At 55.0% G+C, this 20,851-nt stretch overlaps 1 protein-coding gene across 2 annotated transcripts; it reads right to left on the minus strand.

The window, feature by feature from the left end:
• Positions 1-265: 265 nt before the first annotated feature.
• Positions 266-12,868, minus strand: TUFM (Tu translation elongation factor, mitochondrial). 2 transcript variants are annotated; one of them, XM_074998405.1, is made up of 11 exons: positions 10,686-10,944; positions 7,821-7,867; positions 7,043-7,205; positions 6,368-6,534; positions 2,379-2,483; positions 1,676-1,840; positions 1,468-1,600; positions 1,272-1,376; positions 1,036-1,187; positions 831-950; positions 266-708 (listed from the first exon to the last, which is right to left on the minus strand). In XM_074998405.1, exons 1-11 carry the CDS (start codon positions 10,843-10,845, stop codon positions 541-543), a joined length of 1,485 nt encoding a protein of 494 aa, XP_074854506.1. In that variant the 5' UTR covers positions 10,846-10,944; the 3' UTR covers positions 266-540. The 2 variants fall into 2 exon arrangements, with proteins under 2 accessions (XP_074854506.1, XP_074854508.1); XM_074998407.1 differs by lacking the exon at positions 10,686-10,944 and adding an exon at positions 12,778-12,868 and having other exon boundaries at positions 360-708.
• Positions 12,869-20,851: the final 7,983 nt, after the last annotated feature.

The following is a 20,851-nucleotide window of genomic DNA, read 5'->3' on the forward strand; positions in this document are numbered from 1 at the left end:
GGTTTGTCTCCATGTGCTCTTGTGCTAATCTTTGCCCCCAACTGTGCCCTCTAGGTCACTAGCTCCCCAGTGTTGCTAGGCAGGTACCCCAAGGTGGGTGCTGCCCCTCACTAGTGCACAGAGTCCCAGACAAGGGCTGAGACCTGTCTCACCCCACCAAAGGCTCCTGGTCACCACAGATCTTTCCAGCCTCATGCTAGGAGCCCTTTCAGCCAGCACTCACATCCCAAGAAGCAAGACACGCAGCCATAAGTCCATATATTTATTAACAAAGGAAACAAAACAGGAGAAGACAGCTGCCAGCAGCAGGGCCCCCACACTGCTTCCCTGCCTCACTGGAGGGGGCTCAGGGCAGAAAGGCAGATTGTCACCCCCCCCCCCCCCCCCAAAAAAAAAAAAAACAAACAATTCACAAGAGGCAGCTTGTGCCCAGCTGTGGGTGAACACAAATCAGCCAAATGTCACCTGGCAGAATTAGCTTCCTCCTTCACTGTTTGTTTGCAGATGCTGGGCTGGGGCAGAACTTATTCAGCTCTGTTGTTAATACTCCCACTTATCTTCTGGCCCCATCTCCAGTGCCTTGGTGACCACACCAGTGCCGATGGTACGGTTGCTGTCACGCAGTGTGAAGTGCTGCCCCTCCTCCAGCACCATGGGCTGCCGTAACACAAGAGTCAGGGCTGTGTCCTCACCTGGCATCACCATTTCCTGCAGGGGGACAAGTGACAGCAGGTCAGAGCAGGGGCTAAGTGCACCCCAGTGGGCACAAGCTGGTTCCTCTCCTGTGGTGAGTCCATGGCAGGGCTGGGGAAGGTCAGGGGACGTTGTACCTTTCCAGGGGGTAGTATGGTCCGACAGGCCATGTCCCAGGTAAGGGAGAACATGATGGGCATGTAGGTAGAGACAAAAGGCTTGTGCCGCCCACCTTCCTCCTTGCTGAGGATATAAACCTGAAGGCAGAAAGAGTCTGTTACAGCCCAGCAGCCTGAAGCCCCTGCCAACTGTGGGCTGTGCCCCCAGCCCCAGTGCTCTTACCTGGGCTTCAATCTTCTGCAGGGGCTTGATGGAGCCTGGTCTGCATGCCACCATGCCCCGTCGCACATCATCGCGTTTGAGCCCCCGCAACAGCAAGCCTAGGTTGTCCCCAGCCTCTGCCTGCTCCAGGTTCTGGTGGAATATCTCAATCCCTGTGAAAGAGGAACAGGGTGAGCCTGGCTCCCCAGCTAGGCAGTCCCAGCCCAGGGAGGGGTTTCATTAGCAATGCCACCTACCTGTCACGACAGAGCGAATGTTCTGGTTGTACCCCACGAGCTCACACTCATCCCCCTTCCTCACAGTGCCACGCTCCACCGTCCCTGTCACCACAGTCCCACGCCCTGCAATAGCAGAGAGGTCAGTGCCACGGTGCTCTGGGGGAGGGGACCCTGGCATGGAGCCAGGGGCTGGACAGTGAGCAGTGCACATTACCTGGGATGGAGTGGATGTACTCAACGGGCAACAAGAACGGCTTGTCCAGCTCCCGTGGAGGCAGCGGGATGTGAGTGTCAATTGAGTCCAGCAGCTTCAGGATGGAGTTCTGTCCCAGCTCTGGGCTACGGTTCTGGGGGAAGGGAGGGGATTAGCACAGGCAGTAGGTGGGTGAGGTGCTGCCAGGGTGCAGGGAAGGGTCACGCACCTCCAGGGCACAGAGGGCAGAGCCCACGATGACAGGAGTCTTCTCCCCATCGTAGCCAAACTCGGAAAGCAGCTCCCGGATCTCCAGCTCCACCAGCTCCAGCATCTCCTGGTCCTGCACCGCATCTGCCTTGTTGATGTAAATCACCACATGCTGTACTCCTATCTGAAGGGGCAACAGAGTGAGTGTCAATCCTGTCAGCCTCTGCCTGTTCTAGGGAAAGTCCCTGCTCACAATGTCCTGGGGCTAGGACTTCTGGCAAAAGACCCCCCTGCGATAGGATCATGATGGGTTTTGTATCAAATCTGCCTTGAGGTACCGTGCAGAACATTCACACCTTTATTGGCATTATATGTACTAGCCTTGTTGGGGAATTAGAGTTCTGCTGTCAGGCCGAGACACCCACAACCAGTCTGTCAGGTACAACAGTGGTGTTAAGGGCATCCATGCTACCAAGGTCTCGCCCAGGGACCATACGCAATGGAGAGCTCTCAAGGGAGCATTTTATAGGTACACATTGGAAGCCCTTTGAACCACAAAATTACAAATGGTCTTTCCAGAGAGCTGGAAGAAGCTATAAAGAGGGGATGTGGCATCATCACTGGTCCTCCACATCCAGAAGAGACAGACAGACACACACACACACACACACACACCACCCCGTTCCAGGTAAAACCCTAGGGAACCTGTCAGCCCTCCTCACCTGTTTGGCTAGTAGCAGGTGTTCTCGGGTCTGTGGCATCTGCCCATCTGTTGCTGCCACCACAAGGATGCAACCGTCCAAGAGAGCAGTGCCAGTGATCATGTTCTGGAAGAGAGAGGCAGCAGCACTTAAGCCACATGTCACTGTAGAGGAGCCAGCATTGCCGAGGGAGGGAGTTATAAATGCACCAAGCCTGGTGGTGAACTTCTCAGGGTGACACACAAAGACCCAATCCCTAGTGGATGAGTGAAACCACCCACAGAACAACTGCTCCCCACCAACCTCCACCCTGTGGCACTCCTCTGGCATCTCTTTCCTGCTTCTAGCCTACCCCCATTCCTTGCCTGTCCCCCACCTGTCCTCTGCGCCTTGCTGCTCCCTGCCCACACAACTGCTGCCCCTGCTCCTCACAGGATGTCTAGACTGGAGGGGAAAAAAAAATTTCTTGTGAGACTGGAGGGGTGTCTCAATGGACAAAAGAAAACTGAGGAGAGGTCTCGTCTCAGGCTCCAGGAGGAGGAACAGATTGGCGGGGGCAAAGATAAGGCAACGATGTGGCATGCAGATTAAATTCAATGTTCGGTGTTGACAAATGCAAAGTAAGTCACATTGGAAAACATAATTCCAACTATATATATATATATATATATATATATATATATATATATTGGCTATTACCACTCGATAATGAGCCATCTATCAGTGTGCTAGACTACGAACTGGAAGTTGTCCATGAGTTCGTGTACCTAGGCTCCACAATCTCCGACAACTTGTCACTTGATAGAGAGATCAACAAGCGCATTGGAAAAGCCGCCACAACGTTCTCCAGGCTGACGAAGAGAGTATGGGCTAGCAATAAGCTCACTGTACACACCAAGGTGCAGGTCTACACAGCCTGTGTTTTGAGCACACTGCTGTATGCCAGTGAAACATGGACTCTGCGCTCAAAACAAGAGCAGCAGCTCAACACATCCCACATGCACTGCCTTAGGCTCATACTTGGTATCTCATGGCGGGACAAGGTCCCCAATAGCGCAGTGCTTGAGAGGGCAGGCACTGCCTCCATGTTCACCCTTCTCAAACAGAGGCATATGACCTTGCTTGGCCATGTCTCACACATGACGGATGGCAAAATACCGAAGGACTTCCTCTTCAGCGAACTGGCGTCTGGAAAGAGGCTGAAAGGGCGACCTAAATTGCGCTACAAGGACATGTGCAAGCGTGATCTCAGCACTCTCTCTATCAATGTGAACATCTGGCATTCACTCGCCTCACACAGGCATGCCTGGAAACAGGGAGTGAAGGAAGCTCTTGCTATGTATGAAACTACCTTGGTGAAAGAAGCGGAACACAGGAGAGCCCTCAGGAAGATCCATGCCCATGATACCAGAGCAACATCTGCCTACTGCTGCTCACAGTGCGGAAAGGACTGCCACTCCCACATTGGATTGCACAGCCACAGAAGACGCTGCTCGAATCAGTCCAACTGGGGCACAAACCCATGATCCCTTGGGATCGAAGGATGAATACTACTACTCGATATTTGGAAATCATTGTGGATAGTTCTGTTAAAACAGCCACTTACTGTGCAGCAGCAAGCAAAAAAACAAATAGAAAGTTGGGAATCGTTAAATAAATGGGGTACATAAGAAAGAATATCTTCTTGTCTCTATATAAATCCATGATATTCCCACATCTTCAACACATTGAACAGATGTGGTTGCCCTCATCTCAAAAACATGTTGGAAAAGTTTCAGAAAAGGCCAAAAACAACGAGAAGGGATTTGGAATGTCTGCCACACAAGGAGAGATTAATAAGACTGGGACTACTCCGTCTGGCAAAGAGGTGACTAAGGAATATAATAGAGCTCTAGAAAATCAGAACTGGTGTGGAGGAAGTAACCTTCCCATACATGACACAAGAATGAGGGGTCAAAAAATGAAATTAACAGGAACAGGTTTTAAACAAAATGAAATATTTCTTCATACAACCTTGTGGAACTCCTTGCCTGAGGGTGTTGTGAAGGCCAAGACTTTTACAGTTCAAAAAAGAACTAGCTAAGTTCAAGCAGGATCTGTCCATCAATCGCTATTAGCCAGGCTTGGCAGGGACAGAGTCGTCGTCTGTTTGTCAGTGGCTGAGACTGGGCAACAAGGGAAGGGCGATGGGGTGATTGCCTGTTCTCTCCATTCCCTGTGGGGCACCTGGCACTGATCACTGTCAGAAGCCAGAATACTGGACTAGGCCTGTGGTCTGATCCAATATGGCTGTTCTGTTCTTTTCTTGGGAGCTGGGAGGAACCAGGGGGTACTTGGGGCTGGGAAAAACAGGTTGAGGTGGGGAAGAGGGAAGGACCAGAGAAGGGGTGTGTGTCTGGGACAGAGGGTGCGCTGGGGTGGTTGGCAACAGGATGGGAATAGACAAAAGGAAGGTAAACAGATGAAGGGTGAAAACAAAAAAGCAGTCCAGTAGAACTTTAAAGACTAACAAAATAATTTATTAGGTGATGAGCTTTTGTGGGACAGACCCACTTCTTCGGATCAAGGGTGAGTTTGGGAAATGAGTGGACTGAGGAAACAATGGGGAGGACTGTCTTTGGCAACAGAAGAATGAAGAGCAATGAGTGTGGGGCCAGCACAAGGCAGAGGTATGTTTGGGGACAGAAAGAGGGATAAGCTAGAGAACGTGAGTTGGAAGCATGAAGGTGGAGCGAGGGCTGTGGCTTTGGGGGTATAATCAGGAACAGAAAGGTGTGGGCAGGGACAGCAGGGCTGATGGAGGAAGGTATGAGGGGCACTTCAGGGACTGGTTAAGAGTTCTGGGACATGTACAACTGAGGCAGCTCCATGACTGCCAAGACAGTACCACAGCTACCCAACAGTGCCATGTGGCACATGACTGGATTTTTATATTGGAGAGAGAAGCCATGTTGTGTGCCTAGTGTATTTATTGGCCCCAAATATTGTGTCAAGAGGGTCATGGGAGGTGTCTAAAGAATGCTAATGATGTCCTGAATCTATGTGTGCAATTTAACATGTCTGTGTCATATTTGTAGGGAAAGTTACAGATTTGTATTAGGAATATTCAGAGCCAAAAGTACACAATAGGAGGCGTGACTGCCACCCATCAGGGTACTTGCCTAAGACAAAGGAAAATACACACCTAAGAATTTGAGACTGTCTCCTGGGATTCGGCCAATGGCAGTTAGCCACAGTGGCTCACCTGGGTCAGGTGACTTTTTGACCCTCCAGGGCCTGACGGAAAGAAGGAAGGGCTTTGTCCTTGAACATAAGAAAGAACCATGATGTGTGCCTAGCAGTGTCCATCTTGGATCTTGTCTCTTCTGGTAGCTGGGCCTGTCCCCATGGTCCATGTCCCAGCATGCTGACCCCAGTGGGCCAGATCTACAATTCTCCAGTACTAAAACTGTGTGACTTGAAATGGACTTTCAGAGACTGGCCTGCACCAATACCTGAAATTGATGTATGTAAAATACTGCTTTAACATTGTCTCTCTCTAATCCTCCTCTCTTTTTTATTACTAAACCTTTAGATTTAGATCCAAAGGATTAGTGAGTGTTGAGATTTGTGTAAGATCCAAGTACATATTGACCAGGGCCTGTGGCTGAACCCTTTGGGGCCCTGAAGAATCTGTGCAGAGTTGGTGAAACAGGCTTATGAGCCTCTCACCTGAAGTTGGGGGCTGTTGGTCTGGGCTGGTACAGCAGCTGGGAAGTCTGTGACTTCGCTTGTGTGACTTCTGGCTGGCCAGGGGGGCTGGCAGAGCTGCTGTTGTGGCTGGTTGGATTTGCCTTAATGAGAAGAGAATCCCAGCCTGGGGCTGTAAGTAGCCCGGATTTTAAGCAAAGTTACCCTGGACTGATTTCTCTAGCTACGCCCAGAAACCCCATCCTGTTACATCATGACATTCTGCATCACTGGCCGTGTCGCAGGCTGAAAGAGGCAGCTCCCACACCATCTGCCCTCACCTTCACGTAATCAGCATGGCCCGGACAGTCGGTATGGGCATAGTGCCGGTTGGCTGTGGCATACTCCACGTGGGAGGCATTGATGGTGATGCCACGAGCTTTCTCCTCTGGCGCGTTGTCAATCTCCTCATACTTCTTGAACTTGGCACCTCCTGCCTCAGACAGAACTGGGGATGGGGAGCAGAAAAAAGGGAATAAGTAAAAAGCTAGGGAGGAGCGGGAGGGGGAGGCGGGGGCTAAGGACAGCTGGGTTCTATACAAGCTCTAGGAGGGGCATGGGGTTAAGTGTTACAGTGGGGTGGGGGCAGGGCTGGGATCCATGGCATTTGGGTTCTATCCCAGCTCTTAGAGGGAAGTGGGGCCCAGTGGGTTACAGCAGGGAGGGCTGGGGACCAGGACAAGTGGGTTCACTGCCTAGAGAAAATCATTAGCATAGCTATGACCTTGGACCAGTCCTTTCTCCACTTGGCTCCTGTGTGCACTGTCACCTGTTCAGCTTGAGAATTCTTGGAGGCAGGGGGTCACCTTTAGGTCTGTGCAGTTGGTTGCAGTTGTGGGCAGGTCCTGGTCTCAGCAGAGGTTTCATGATGCTATTGCAACACTATCAATGGGCTCAGGGGCCCAGGAAAACCCAGGGTACCAAATTCCCTACCCCATAACACCCCTCCTGCTCACCCTTGGTGATGGCAGCTGTCAGAGTGGTCTTGCCATGGTCTACATGTCCAATGGTGCCCACATTCACATGTGGCTTGTCCCGCACATAGGTTTTCTTGGCCTCGACAGCAAAGTGGCGCAGCAGGAGGGGACAGAAGCGGGAGGATGGACTGGGCAGGGGCACCTAGCAGAGCCAGGAGCCTTGGCATGAGTATATATCCCATGGCCTCCGCTGAGAGCTCTCCACACCCCACCACCTTATAGATCCCACCCTGGCTCCACCCCCAACATGCCCACCCCACAGCTCTTCCAATCCCATCCCTTACTGATCCCAACCCCTAAAGCTCCCCACCCCTTCACACAACCACCATTGCTGTTTTCCAGCCCCTCTCCTCAGCCACAGCTCACAATCACACCCCTCCCCTCAATTCCCAACCACTTACCCAATCACCCGACCATGGCTTCCACTACCCACTGCAGCTTTCCTCACACCCCCCCACTCACCATGCTTTCCAAGACTCAGTCTTGCTGGGCTCCTTACAGCCAATCCCTACCTCATTTACCAGCCCCTCCCCCGCCCCATGTTCGCTGATCAATATGCCCTCAGGTATCCCAACTCTAACCCCACCATGACTCCAGCCTGCCCACCATTCCACCCAACATGGCTCACCCTGCTGCCCACCAACCCTCTACCTCCCTGTTTTTTCCCTTCTGTGGTCAAGGCCCCACACATTCCCTCTACACAGCCATGTCAGTCTCCCCACCTCCCCTGGCCCTTCCAAGACTGGTGGCTTCTTACCGTCCCTAAGATGCCCAGCAAGTAGCTGGACAGGCAGCTCCGTAGACCTATAAGAGATACAGGGGAAAAAACTACTATTACCCTGTTGCAATCATATTTTCATTTCACATCAGCTCGGATGCTCCCCACATTCCTGTCTTGTCACCAGGAGCCCCTGGTGCCTCTTCAATTCTGCCCGGATCAGGAACATGTGTCTGTGCAGTCAACTGCACACTAAGTGCTGCGGCCTATGGGTGGGGCCCTGGCCTGGACTCCATACCCTAGTTCTGGTGGAAAACAAGTTCATCCCCTTCCTGACTATCTAGACTACACATTCTTTGGGGCAGGCTTCACTCGGCATGCCAGAGGCCTGCTCTCTGCCGAGATCAGGCATGGCCATCAAGGACAACTCGTCATTACCTTAGACGACAAAGTGACCCTGAAGCTGAACTCAGTAAGATGAAATTCAGTAAAAACAAGGAAAGTGCTTGAGTTAAAATCCAAGGCACAAACAAACTGCAGCCTGGTGGTTGCAATGGTGCTACAAGCATTTGGGGCTGGTAATGCTGGGGTGACAGCAGGGCCTGGGCTTTATGGACCTCAGTGAATAGGACAAGAGGCAGAGCAGCTGGACTCAGACTAGAAACACCTATTGCCGCCCTCCAATCCAGCTTCCCAACAAGCTCTGAAGCCTTGGACCACCACCCCCTGCCCCCGAGCAGCCTTCCCCAGCAATTTCTACTCCAGTATCGGACACTTTTCTCCCCAAGCCTTCATCACCCCAATCCACTTCATCCTATGAAGTCTTGCCCCCTCTTTCTAAACCTCCACGCTATGCTCCTCAGGTACCATGGCCCCACAATCCCTCATCTCAAAATCCTCAGCCACCATTCTTCCCATACCTCCCGCTTTCTCTAATGCCCCCCACATCCCCACTACTCTGCTCCCTGCCCCAGGCAGCATCCCTCTCCTTTCAGAGTCTTTGCTCCCCCTCCTATCACCATCCTCCACCCATGAAAATTCCTCCCCTCCTGCCCCACATCTGCAAGATTGGCTCATAACCCCATTTTCTCTCCCTCACAAGTGGGCTCTAAGAGTCTCATAGGGCAAGTCTTTGGCCTGTAACCTGTGGACTAATTGGGTTAAATTACCACACTGGACCTTCCCAGGCCTCTCCCCAGAGAACTCACCCTTGCTAAAGTCCTTTCACCCCCACAAGAGACCCTGCCCCCGAACATCCATCCTAACATCCTTCCCACCCCCACAGCCTTACCAAGATCTTTCTGTGATGTAGTGTGAGGGTGTGCACAGGCGACAGAACAACAGGCTGAGCAACTCACACAGGCTATGGCTGACCGCCTGCTGTCTGTAACCTAAGCTGTCAGGTAACACCTCTGTCCCTGAACAAAGAGCAGGGAGGAGGGAATTAATCTGGAGAGGAACAAAGGCAGGCCAGGCAGAGCCCCAGGCCTGGGGTTCCCTCAGGGGGATCTCCTTTGGACAACATGGGTCAGACACACCACTTCTGGTTGCTGTGCTGACAAGTCTGTATCACATTGTCACCTAATAATCCTTCTGTTCCACCTGCTGAATGAGTCACTTCTGGCTGTGAGTGGGGTGCAGAGCTTGGTGACCCCTGCACCCTGCAGCATCTGGTGGCAGTGGTGGGATCAACTGTACCAGCGAATAGCTTCTCGCAGTGAGTGACTGGGCACAGTAGAAGGAAGGGGGCTTGCAAGAGCCAGGCATGCTGGAGGCGGAACAAAGCGATTCCTAGCAGTTGTGGGGCACTGCAGCATTGGCCGGCCAGTTTGCACCCCAGGGAGCATTGAGGAGATGGATTACACCTGACTCCTAAAGGCAGATGTTATGACGCTGTGCAGGGAGAGGGGCCTGACCATGGGGAAGGCAACCAAGGCCCAGCTGGTTACCCTGCGGGAGGACTGACTGGATCAGAGGGCCTGTATTCAGTCCAGAAGGGTAGCATCCAGTCAATCCCTTGGACTCCTGGGACACAGGGGCGGAGGTGGCTCTGGCCTAGCCTGAGCTGCTGGGCCCAGACCACATGGTGCACAAAACCCAGCTGACTCTGAGAGGTATAGACAGGACCCCATTCAAGGTACCCATAGCCCAGGTACATCTGAAATGGGGAGCTCAGGAAGGCCCCAAGGAAGTGGGGATGCACCTGCACTTGCCTACAGAGATGCTGATGGGCGGGGGGGGGGGGGGGCGCCTGGAGGAGTGCCCAGAAGGACCCAGAGTCAGTGTAGCCAGAGACAGTGAGGAGTTTGCAGCCCTAGTGGAGGGCCCTGACCCAACAGGCAGGGGACTCAGCAGGGTTGGGACTCTGGACCCAGGCAGTGGTGGTGAACAGGTCCCTGTCCCTTCCCCAAGCTGCTGAATTCCAGGCCAAAGAGCAGGCAGATCCCTCCTTACAGAAGAATCAGATTGGCCTCAGTATAACTCAGCCCCTGAGGGGAGCCTGTCAGGAGACATTCCTGCAGAAAAGGGGATTCCTGAACCACAAAACACCTTCCCCCAGGGAAAGCAGGATAGTGGGCGGGGGGGGGGGGGGGTCCAGCAGCAGGTGGTGGTTCCCCAAAGGTATCACCCCAGGCTGCTGTACCTGGCCCATGACATCCAGCTCTCAGGGCACCAAGAGATCCTGGCTAAGGATGCTTCAGATCTTTTATTGGCTGGGGATATTTGTGGCTGTGCATTAGTACTGCTGGGCCTGTGACTCCTGACAGGGTGGGGAAAGCCCAAGACTCAGGACCTGCCCATCACAGAAGAGCCTTTCCAGAAGGCAGCAATAGATACAGTGGGGCCTATCGGCAACACAACCCAGACAGAGAAAAAATACATCCTGATGGTGGATATAGCTACCTGCTGCTCCAAGGCCGTGGCTCTGTCCTCTATTGAGGCAGACACGGTGGCAGATGATCTGATGGCCATTTTTGGCAGGGTGGGATTCCCCAAGGGGGTCCTCATCAACCAGAAAGACAACTTCATGTCTGCCCTGCTCCAACCCTTGCAGAAGAAACATGGGATCCAGCTGTCCTCGGCCTCAGAGTATCACTCCACATCTAACGGGCTATTGAGAAGGTTCCTTGGTACACCAAAGCAGATGCTGGAGGCCTTTAGGCACTGGCACCTGCAGGACTAGGAGAAGTACTTGCCTCACCTGCTGCTTCCACACAGGGAGGTGCCTGAAGGGTTCACTAGGTTCCCCCCTACTGAGCCATGGTGCAGAAGTAGGAGGGGACCCCCAGGCTTACTGAGAGCGTTACAGGAGGTGGAGGCTTTCCCGGATGGAGAGTTGTGGGTAGAGGACATCCTGGTTTTCTGGGAAAGGCTCGCTGAGCTCATGGGCCCAGCCAGGGAGACTAGGGTCACAGAGCCCAAAAGAAGAGGAAAGGCTGATATGACTGCAGAGAATGGGCCCATGACGGCCCCTCAAAGTCATCCAGCAGCTCAACAAGGTGGAAATGGCTCCTGCAGGACACCGCCATGGCAAGCCCAAGCAAAAGAGAGTGCCAAAATCACAACCAACACTTTACCCAAGGATAGGCCCAAAATTCCCCAGGTCACTGGCTAAGTGATCCCGTTCAGTTCGGTCTGGAAGGGGGAAGAGATGTGATGTAGTCGGGTGTGAGTGTGACAGGCTGACTAGCTCACACTGGCTAGGGATGACCCCTACTAGCTGTAACCTAAGCTGTTTGGTAATGTCTTTGTCCCCGAACAAAGAGCAAGGTGATGCCCAGCTGGTTTGAAATCAGAGGTGGCATTTAGTGAGAGAGAGAGTGTAGAGGCTGGAGAGGAAGAAATTCAGGCTGCGCCCGAGCCAGAGGCTACGTCTACACGTGCCCCAAACTTCGAAATGGCCACGCAAATGGCCATTTCGAAGTTTACTAATGAAGCGCTGAAATGCATATTCAGCGCTTCATTAACATGCGGGTGGCAGCGGCGCTTCAAAATTGACGCCACTTGCCGCCGCGCGTCTCGTCCAGACGGGGCTCCTTTTCGAAAGGACCCCGCCTACTTCAAAGTCCCCTTATTCCCATCAGCTCGTGGGAATAAGGGGACTTTGAAGTAGGCGGGATCCTTTCGAAAAGGAGCCCCGTCTGGACGAGACGCGCGGCGGCAAGTGGCGTCAATTTTGAAGCGCCGCTGCCACCCGCATGTTATTCCCATCAGCTCGTGGTAATAAGGGGACTTTGAAGTAGGCGGGGTCCTTTCGAAAAGGAGCCCCGTCTGGACGAGACGCGCGGCGGCAAGTGGCGTCAATTTTGAAGCGCCACTGCCACCCGCATGTTAATGAAGCGCTGAATATGCATTTCAGCGCTTCATTAGTAAACTTCGAAATGGCCATTTGCGTGGCCATTTCGAAGTTTGGGGCACGTGTAGACATGGCCAGAATCTCCAGGCCTCGGGTCTCCTTGGCAGGTAGATCTCCTCCACCGAGCACGGGTTGGACAGAGCACTTCTGGTTGCTGTGCTGACAAGTCTTACTGTCCTGCATCTCTGTCGCCTAATAAACCCCCTCCTCCACCTGTTGAATGAGAGTCACTCCGAGCTGCGGACAGGTGAAGGGCCTGGGGACCCCTGAACCTCACTACACCCCTGGACAACCTGCCCCCCACATCCATCCTAAGGTCTCTCCCGCCCCTACCCCGAGTCCCTGCCCCCCCCACATCCGTCCTAAGATCTCTCCCGCCCCTACCCCGAGTCCCTGCCCCCCCCACATCCGTCCTAAGATCTCTCCCGCCCCTACCCCGAGTCCCTGCCCCCCATATCCACCCTAAAGTCTCTCCCGCCCCTACCCCGAGACCCTGCCCCCCCACATCCATCCTAAGGTTTCTCCCGCCCCCCCGAGACGCTGCCCCCGCATCCGTTCTGGGCCTCTCCCGTGGGCCCAGCACCACGTGCTCCCTGCCCCCCATGGCCAGCGACGCACACCCGCTCCCGACTCACTGACCGGCAGAGCCGCTCTGCCCTCCGCGCACCAGCATCGCGCGCGCCGCCATCTTTCCGCAGCCTGGAAGTGACGCGTGCTCACAGCGAGAGCCTGAGCCAATAACGTGGGAGACAGTCGCTTCCGGCCAAGAGTCACGAGCATATCGGAAATACGGCTGCGCCGCTCTAGCACAGGTGCGTGCTCTATGATACTGTGCGAACCGCTCTACCATGAAAGCTCTCTTATACTTCAGGCCCCTCAGTCGCCCGTCGGCTGAGGCAGACTCTATGGCACTGAGGAGCCGCTCTGCCCACGGGCAGGAAGGCTCTATGGTCAAAGGGGAACCGCACTAGCAACAGCCGGTTGACAACTGTGTGACTGGTGGGTTGTGGACTGAGGCCCGCCCCAGCCAGCCTCGATCTGGGGACAGGGAGCTGCGCAAGCCTCTGGTGGAGATTCTATGGCTGAGGGAGGCTCCGCCCCTCCCAACACTAAAAGGGGCGTTCCACCCACCCACCCACCCCCGACTCTATGATCATGGAGGACTGAGAGGAAGGCCCTCTGCTGACAGAAGCCTGCCCCCACCTTCCTAACCACTCCCCTTCCTTAGGTGGGTGTTGTAGGCTGAGGAAAGCTTGGTAAAGGTGGTGTAGGTGTTTGTCTCTGTCTGATGGACCAGAGCAAGTGCGGTTGTACCTTTGTGTCTGGCTGTACACAATGGATCGTGTGGTGTGCCCTGGATGGAAGCTGGAGGCGTGTAGATAAGCATAGCGCTCCCTGGGTTTGCGGTATAGGGTGGTGTTTATGTGACTGTCGCTTACCCATACAGTAGTGTCCAGGAAGTGGATCTCTTGTGTGGACTGATCCAGGCTAAGGTTGATTGGGGGGTTGGAAACTGTTGAAATCACAGTGGAACTCTTCAAGAGCCTCTTTCCCATGGGTCCAGATGATGAAGATGTCATCAATGTAGTGCAGGTAGAGGGGGGGCGCTAGGGGACAAGAACTGAGAAACTGTTGTTCCAGGTCAGCCATAAAAACGTTGGCATACTGTGGGGCCGTGTGGGTGCCCACAGCTGTGCCACTAATTTGAAGGTATAATTTGTCCCCAGATCTGAAATAGTTGTGGGTGAGGACAAAGTCACTAAGTTCTGCCACCATTTGTGCCTTGGTTTCATCAGTAATAATGATCCTAACAGTTTGGAGTCCATCTTCATGTGGGATATTGGCGTAAAGGGCCTCTACATCCATGGTGGCCAGGATGGTGTTTTCAGGAAGGTCACCAATGGATTGTAGTTTCCTGAGGAAGTCAGTGGTATCCTGAAGAAAGCTGGGGGTGCTGGTAGCATAGGGTCTGTGATGGGGTTCAGGGTTCCCCCTGCACTGCACCCTGTCCGCTGGCAGGAGTGACTCTCACTCAGCAGGTACAACAGGAGGTTTGTTAGGCAACAGATGCCCAGTTTCTCACAGAAGCGACAGTACAGCAGTCAGAGACAGTCCTTCCAACCCATCCTGGGGAGAAGACCCCAAGGGGTGCCCCTCTGGGGTGTAGCTTCCCCCTCCTCAGGCTGGCTGCCTTCCCTCTCTCTTCCCTAGCCTCTCACTGCCATCCCCCGATTCAAAAAAACAGCTTGGCTCCTCCCTCCTCTTTGTTCAGGGCAGAGGTGTTACCTGCCAGTTGTAGCCCCAGGGTCATCCTTAGCCACTGGCAACTGTTCTGCTTGCCTCTCACATCCAGCCTGAGTCTCGCATTTGCACTCCCCCCACTCCATCACAGGGTCTAAACAGAGAGCCTCCATATCCAGACAATCCTGTGGTGAGGGTGCCAATGCCTGAGATGATGGGGCGTCTGGGATTTCCAGGCATCTAGATGTGTGGACTCTACTTACACCCTATGCTACCAGCACCCCCAGCTTTCTTTGAGATACTGTGATGGAGTTGGGGGAGTGCATGTGTGAGTCAGGCTGGATGTCTGAGGCAAGCAGCAGCTCCCAGTGGCTAAGGATGACCCTGGGGCTACAACTGGCAGGTAACACCTCTGCCCTGAACAAAGAGGAGGGAGGAGCCGAGCTGGGTTTTGAATCAGGGGCGGCAGTTAGGAAGCTGGGGAAAGAGGAGCTGCAAGGCAGCCAGCCTGAGGAGGGGGAAAGCTACACCCCAGAGGGGCACCCCTCAGGGTCTTCTCCCCAGGACGGGTTGGAAGGACTGTCTCTGGCTGCTGTGCTGTTGCTTCTGTGAGAAACTGGGCATCTGTTGCCTAATAAACCTTCTGTTGTACCTGCTGAGTGCGAGTCAATCCTGCAGCGGATGGGGTGCAGTGCAGGGGGACCCCTGAACCCCATCACACTGGTGTCAGCAGTGGGATGCACTGCACCCACGAATGAGCTCCCAGCAGTGGCTGTCTGAGCACAAGAGAAAGAAGGAGCCTCACAAGAGCCAGAGGGGGAGCAGAGCAATCCCTGCAGCTGCTGCTGGTGAGTGGATACCCCGGGAGGCAGCGGGGAGATGGATTATACCCAACTACTAAAGGCAGAGCTAACGGGGCTGTGCAGAGAGAGGGGCCTGACCGTGGGGAAGGCGACCAAGGCCCAGCTGATTGCCCAGCTGGAAGAGAGTGACCGATCCGGGGGGGCAGAGCCTGTCCCGGCAGAAAGTGGCCGGTCAGCCTCGGGAAGCGTTTCGGATTCTCTGACAGGAGCAGGGGCTCGACACCGTCAGACAGACGCGGTGCCCGCCAGGTCGCGCTTACCTAGTGGTGGTCCATCGCGGGCAGAGTCCCCCGCCGCAGAGTTGCAACGGCTGGAGCTCGAGGTGAGATTAAAGGAACTGGAAGCCCAGGAACGGCAGAGGGAGCACGAGCGCCAGCTACAAGAGAGACAGCGAGAGGAGAAAGAACGAGAACAGAAGGAGAGAGAGCGAGAGCGGGAGGAGAGAGTGTGAGAGCGGGAGCACGAGCAGGCCATGGCAGAGGCGAGACGCCAAGAGGCCCCAGCTGCGGTAAGCAGGGAGAGGGCCAGACTGCTTGGGGTGGCCAGTCACTTGGAGACGCGTGTGCTGGCCCAGTGTCAGGACCCAGGGGACATGGATGAGTTCCTTACCGCCTTTGAGCGAGCCTGTGAGTTGCACGAGGTTCCCCCAGATGAGTGGCTCCGGCACCTCACCCCCTTGCTGGGCCAGAAGGCCACAGTGGTGCTCAGCCAGCTGGAGGGGCTGCAGCCTGGGGACTATGAACGGTTCAAACAGGCCCTGCTGCATAAGTTCGGGCTGACTCCGGAGATGTACAAAAAGAAGTTCCAGGAGGCGCAGAAGAGGCCAGAGGAAACCCATGTAGATACAACCGCCCGCCTGAAGCAATACTACCAGAAGTGGGCGTTCGGAATGGGAGTCCAGTCCGTAGAGGACCTGATCGAGCTGGCGGTCGTGGAACAATTCTACGAGATGTGCTCACCTGACCTGAGGGTGTGGCTCGTGGACCGGAAGCCAGAGGATTCACACAATGCAGGGAAACTGGCAGATGACTTCACAAACAGCCGGGCCAGGTTTGAAAGTGAGCCCCATAAAGAAAGTGAGCCCCGGGGAGAGAGGGAGTCCCGGAGGGAGAGGGAGTCCCGGAGAGACCGAGAATCTCAGAGAGACCGGTCCCTGACTGTACGACAGAGGGGACCACCTCTTGGGCGAGCCCAGGAAAGAGGGGCCGGCCACCTACCCCCCAGAGAGCCAAGCAGAGCCTGGGCAGAGCAGCCGGCCCGAGGCACACAATAAGACCCAGGCTGTTATTGCTGTAGGCGAAACGGGCATAGAGCAGCCCAGTGCCCCAAACTCCCAGACAGGTTGAGCAGGCCAGGGGGTCGTGGAGTCAACTGGGTGGAGTCCCAGAAGCCAGAGAGGCTGGTGGCCAAGGCGGGTGGTGCTAACAATAGGCACTCGGACTGGCCCGAGTCCGCCCCACAGACCAGCTCACCAGGGCGACCAAATGCTCAGAGGTCAGTTTACAGAGTGGGGTCGGCACTACCTCTGTGGAGCAAACTTCTCAAACACCTCGAGGTAGACGGGAAAAAGGTCACGGGGTTCTGGCACACAGGCGCTGATGTGACGCTGGCCCAACCCGGGGTGGTGGCACCGGGCTGAATGATACCCAATTCCCACCTGACGATAATAGGAATTGATGGGACCCCTTTCAAGGTGCCCATGGCGAGGGTGCACCTGAAATGGGGGAAGAAGGAAGGCCCCAAGGAAGTGGGCGTGCACAGCCATTTGCCGGCGGATGTACTGATGGGGGCTGACCTGGAGAACTGGCAAGGTGAACGCCCTCGTGCCCTGGTCCTGACCCGTAGCCAAAGAAAACGAGGGGTACGCTCCCCAGATTCAGGGGTACAAGCCCAGCCAAAGTCACAGGAGACACAGGGGCCAACCCTGAGAGAAAGGGGGCCCCCAAAAACCAGATCTCACAGGCCAGGGGTGCTGGAGCCAGACAGGGATGGGGAAGTAGCATCCGCCCCTGCCCCAGCCGAAGAATTTCAGGCAGAGCAGCAGAGAGACCCCTCCTTGCAGAAGCTGAGGGAACTGGCCAGTCTCAGCTCAGCTCCCCACCTGGGGGAGGGCTGCAGGGAGAGATTCCTGTGGGAAAAGGGATTCCTGTACCGGGAATGGGCTCCCAGATGCAAAGCGGAGCCATGGAAGGTCCAGAGGCAACTGGTGGTTCCCCAAAAGTACCGGCGCAGGTTGCTGTACCTAGCCCGTGATATCCCGCTTGCAGGACACCAGGGGATCCACCGCACCAGGAGAAGGTTGTTACAAAACTTTTTTTGGCCTGGGATCTTTGCAGCTGTCCGTCTCTATTGCCTGTCTTGTGATCCCTGCCAGACGGTGGGGAAGACCCGGGACAAGGGGAAAGCTCCCCTGAGGCCACTGCCCATCATAGAGGAGCCTTTCCAGAAAGTGGCTATAGACATAGTGGGACCCTTCAGCAAGGCAACGCGTTCGGGGAAGAAATATATTTTGGTAGTGGTAGATTTTGCCACGCGATACCCAGAAGCAGTGGCCTTGACCTCTATCGACGCTGACACCATGGCGGATGCACTGCTGTCCATTTTCAGCAGAGTGGGGTTTCCCAAAGAGGTCCTCACAGATCAGGGGTCCAACTTCATGTCGGCCCTACTGCAAAGCTTGTGGGTCAAGTGTGGGGTCCGGCACACCTGGGCCACAGCCTACCACCCGCAGACCAATGGACTGGTGGAGAGGTTCAATGGGACTCTGAAGCAGATGCTGAGAACCTTCATGAATCAATACCCCCATGACTGGGACAAGTACTTACCCCACCTGCTGTCTGCATACAGGGAGGTGCCCCAGGAATCCACGGGGTTCTCCCCGTTTGAGCTGCTATACGGAAGGAGGGTACGGGGGCCTTCGGACTTGCTCAGAGAAGAGTGGGAGGGGACGGCCTCTCCTGAAGGGGAGTCAGTGGAACAGTATGTACTGTCCTTCCGGGAAAAACTCACCGAGCTCATGGGCCTGGCCAGGGAGAACCTCTCCATGGCCCAAAGGAAGCAAAAGGTCTGGTATGACCGTAACGCCAGGGCCCGAGCCTATGCCACTGGGGACCAAGTGACGGTCCTTGTACCTGTGCGGCGGAACAAGCTGCAAGCGGCCTGGGATGGGCCCTTCAAGGTCGTCAAACAGCTAAATGACGTGAATTATGTGGTGGAACTGTCAAACCGGGCCCACAGCCATCGGGTCTATCATGTGAACATGATGAAACCTTACTGGGACAGAGAGAACTTGGTGCTGGCCGTGTGCAGGCACTGGGAGGGGCAGGGGGATGATCCCTTGGTGGATTTACTCACAAGGGCTGGAGCCAGCTCCTTGCTGGAGTCTGTTCCCCTCTCAGACCAGCTGAGCCCTGCCCAGCAGACGGAGATCAAGGAGGTGCTGCATTCGCATCAACAGCTGTTCTCTGACAGACCTGGACGCACTGACCTAGCTGTCCACCGAATAGAGACAGGCACCCACGCCCCTATCAAGTGTGTGCCATTCAGAGCCACAGGGAGGACGGCTCAGGACATAGAGCGGGAGGTTGAAGACATGCTGGCTCTGGGGGTGATCCAACCCTCGTCCAGCCCCTGGGCCTCGCCCGTGGTGTTAGTCCCTAAAAAAGATGGGTCTGTTCGGTTTTGTGTGGACTATCGCAAGCTTAACGCCATCACTGTATCGGACACCTACCCCATGCCCAGGCCTGATGACCTTTTAGACAAGCTGGGGGGAGCCCGTTTCCTCACCACCATAGACCTCACCAAGGGGTACTGGCAAGTGCCATTAGACGAAGATGCCCAGCTCAGGTCAGCTTTCATCACCCCTGTGGGGCTCTACAAGTTCCTGGTCCTGCCCTTCGGCCTCAAGGGGGCACCTGCTACCTTCCAGCGTCTGGTGGACCAGCTACTGAAAGGGATGGAGAGCTTTGCCCTGGCGTACATGGACGACGTTTGCATCTTCAGCCAGACGTGGGAGGACCGTGTGTCCCAAGTCAAGCAGGTGCTGAACCGACTCCAGAAGGCTGGTCTGACTATCAAGGCAGGGAAGTGCAAGGTGGGAATGGCTGAGGTGACCTACCTGGGCCACAAGGTGGGCAGCGGCTGCATAAAGCCAGAGCCAGCTAAAGTGGAGGATGTCAGAGATTGGTCCACACCCCAGACTAAGAAACAGGTCCAGGCCTTCATTGGGATGGCGGGGTACTACCGGAGGTTTGTGCCCCACTTTAGCTCCATCGCAGCCCCCTTCATGGAGCTATGTAAAAAGGGAAAGCCTGACAAGGTGGTCTGGACTGAGCAGTGCCAAGAGGCCCTCTGTGCGCTGAAGGAGGCTCTGGTCAGGGCCCCAGTGCTGGCAAATCCAGACTTCAACAAACCCTTCGTGGTGTTCACCGATGCGTCAGACGTGGGGCTGGGGGCGGTGCTAATGCAGGTGAATGACAAAGGGGAGAAACACCCCATTGTGTACCTGAGTAAGAAGCTGCTGCCCCGGGAGCAGAACTACGCAACCATAGAGAAGGAATGTCTGGCCATGGTGTGGGCGCTGAGGAAGCTGCAGCCGTACCTGTTTGGACGGCGTTTCACCGTGTACACCGATCACTCACCCCTGACCTGGCTGCAGCACATGAAAGGGGCCAACGCCAAGCTCCTGCGGTGGAGTCTGCTCCTGCAGGACTACGACATGGATGTGGTCCACGTCAAGGGGAACAACAACACCATAGCCGATGCCCTGTCACACAGGGAGGGCCCCGAACTTCCCCAGGTCACTGGCTAAGTGACCCCGCTCAGTTCGGTCTGGAAGCGGGGAGAGGTGTGGATGGAGTGCATGTGTGAGTCAGGCTGGATGTCTGAGGCAAGCAGCAGCTCCCAGTGGCTAAGGATGACCCTGGGGCTACAACTGGCAGGTAACACCTCTGCCCTGAACAAAGAGGAGGGAGGAGCCGAGCTGGGTTTTGAATCGGGGGCGGCAGTTAGGAAGCTGGGGAAAGAGGAGCTGGAAGGCAGCCAGCCTGAGGAGGAGGAAAGCTACACCCCAGAGGGGCACCCCTCGGGGTCTTCTCCCCAGGACGGGTTGGAAGGACTGTCTCTGGCTGCTGTGCTGTCGCTTCTGTGAGAAACTGGGCATCTGTTGCCTAATAAACCTTCTGTTGTACCTGCTGAGTGAGAGTCAATCCTGCGAGCAGACGGGGTGCAGTGCAGGGGGACTCCTGAATCCCATCACAGATACCACCACTTCAGTCTCCTTAGACACTCAGTGGCAGATTTAATGGTGACAGTTCTGAAACAAAAAAATTTAAAAAATCAAATAGAGAGAGAAATCTCTGCAATTTATTTGCAAATTTGACTCCATTAACCAAGGATTAAACAGAGACTGGGAGTGGCTTGCAGCTTACAAAGGCAGTTTCTCTGCTCAGGGTGCTGTCTCCCCATTAAACTCTGACAAAGGCTCACATCCCCCTGTCTGATCTGACTTGTTTTTTCCTCTTTTGATAAGTACGGTTGATACTGGGCCATTTCCACCTTGCTGAATAGACCTTGTCAGCTCTGGCCCTCCCTTTCTCTCAGACCCCACT

This window comes from Carettochelys insculpta, chromosome 6, assembly GCF_033958435.1.
Source record: "Carettochelys insculpta isolate YL-2023 chromosome 6, ASM3395843v1, whole genome shotgun sequence".
Taxonomy (NCBI): domain Eukaryota; kingdom Metazoa; phylum Chordata; order Testudines; family Carettochelyidae; genus Carettochelys; species Carettochelys insculpta.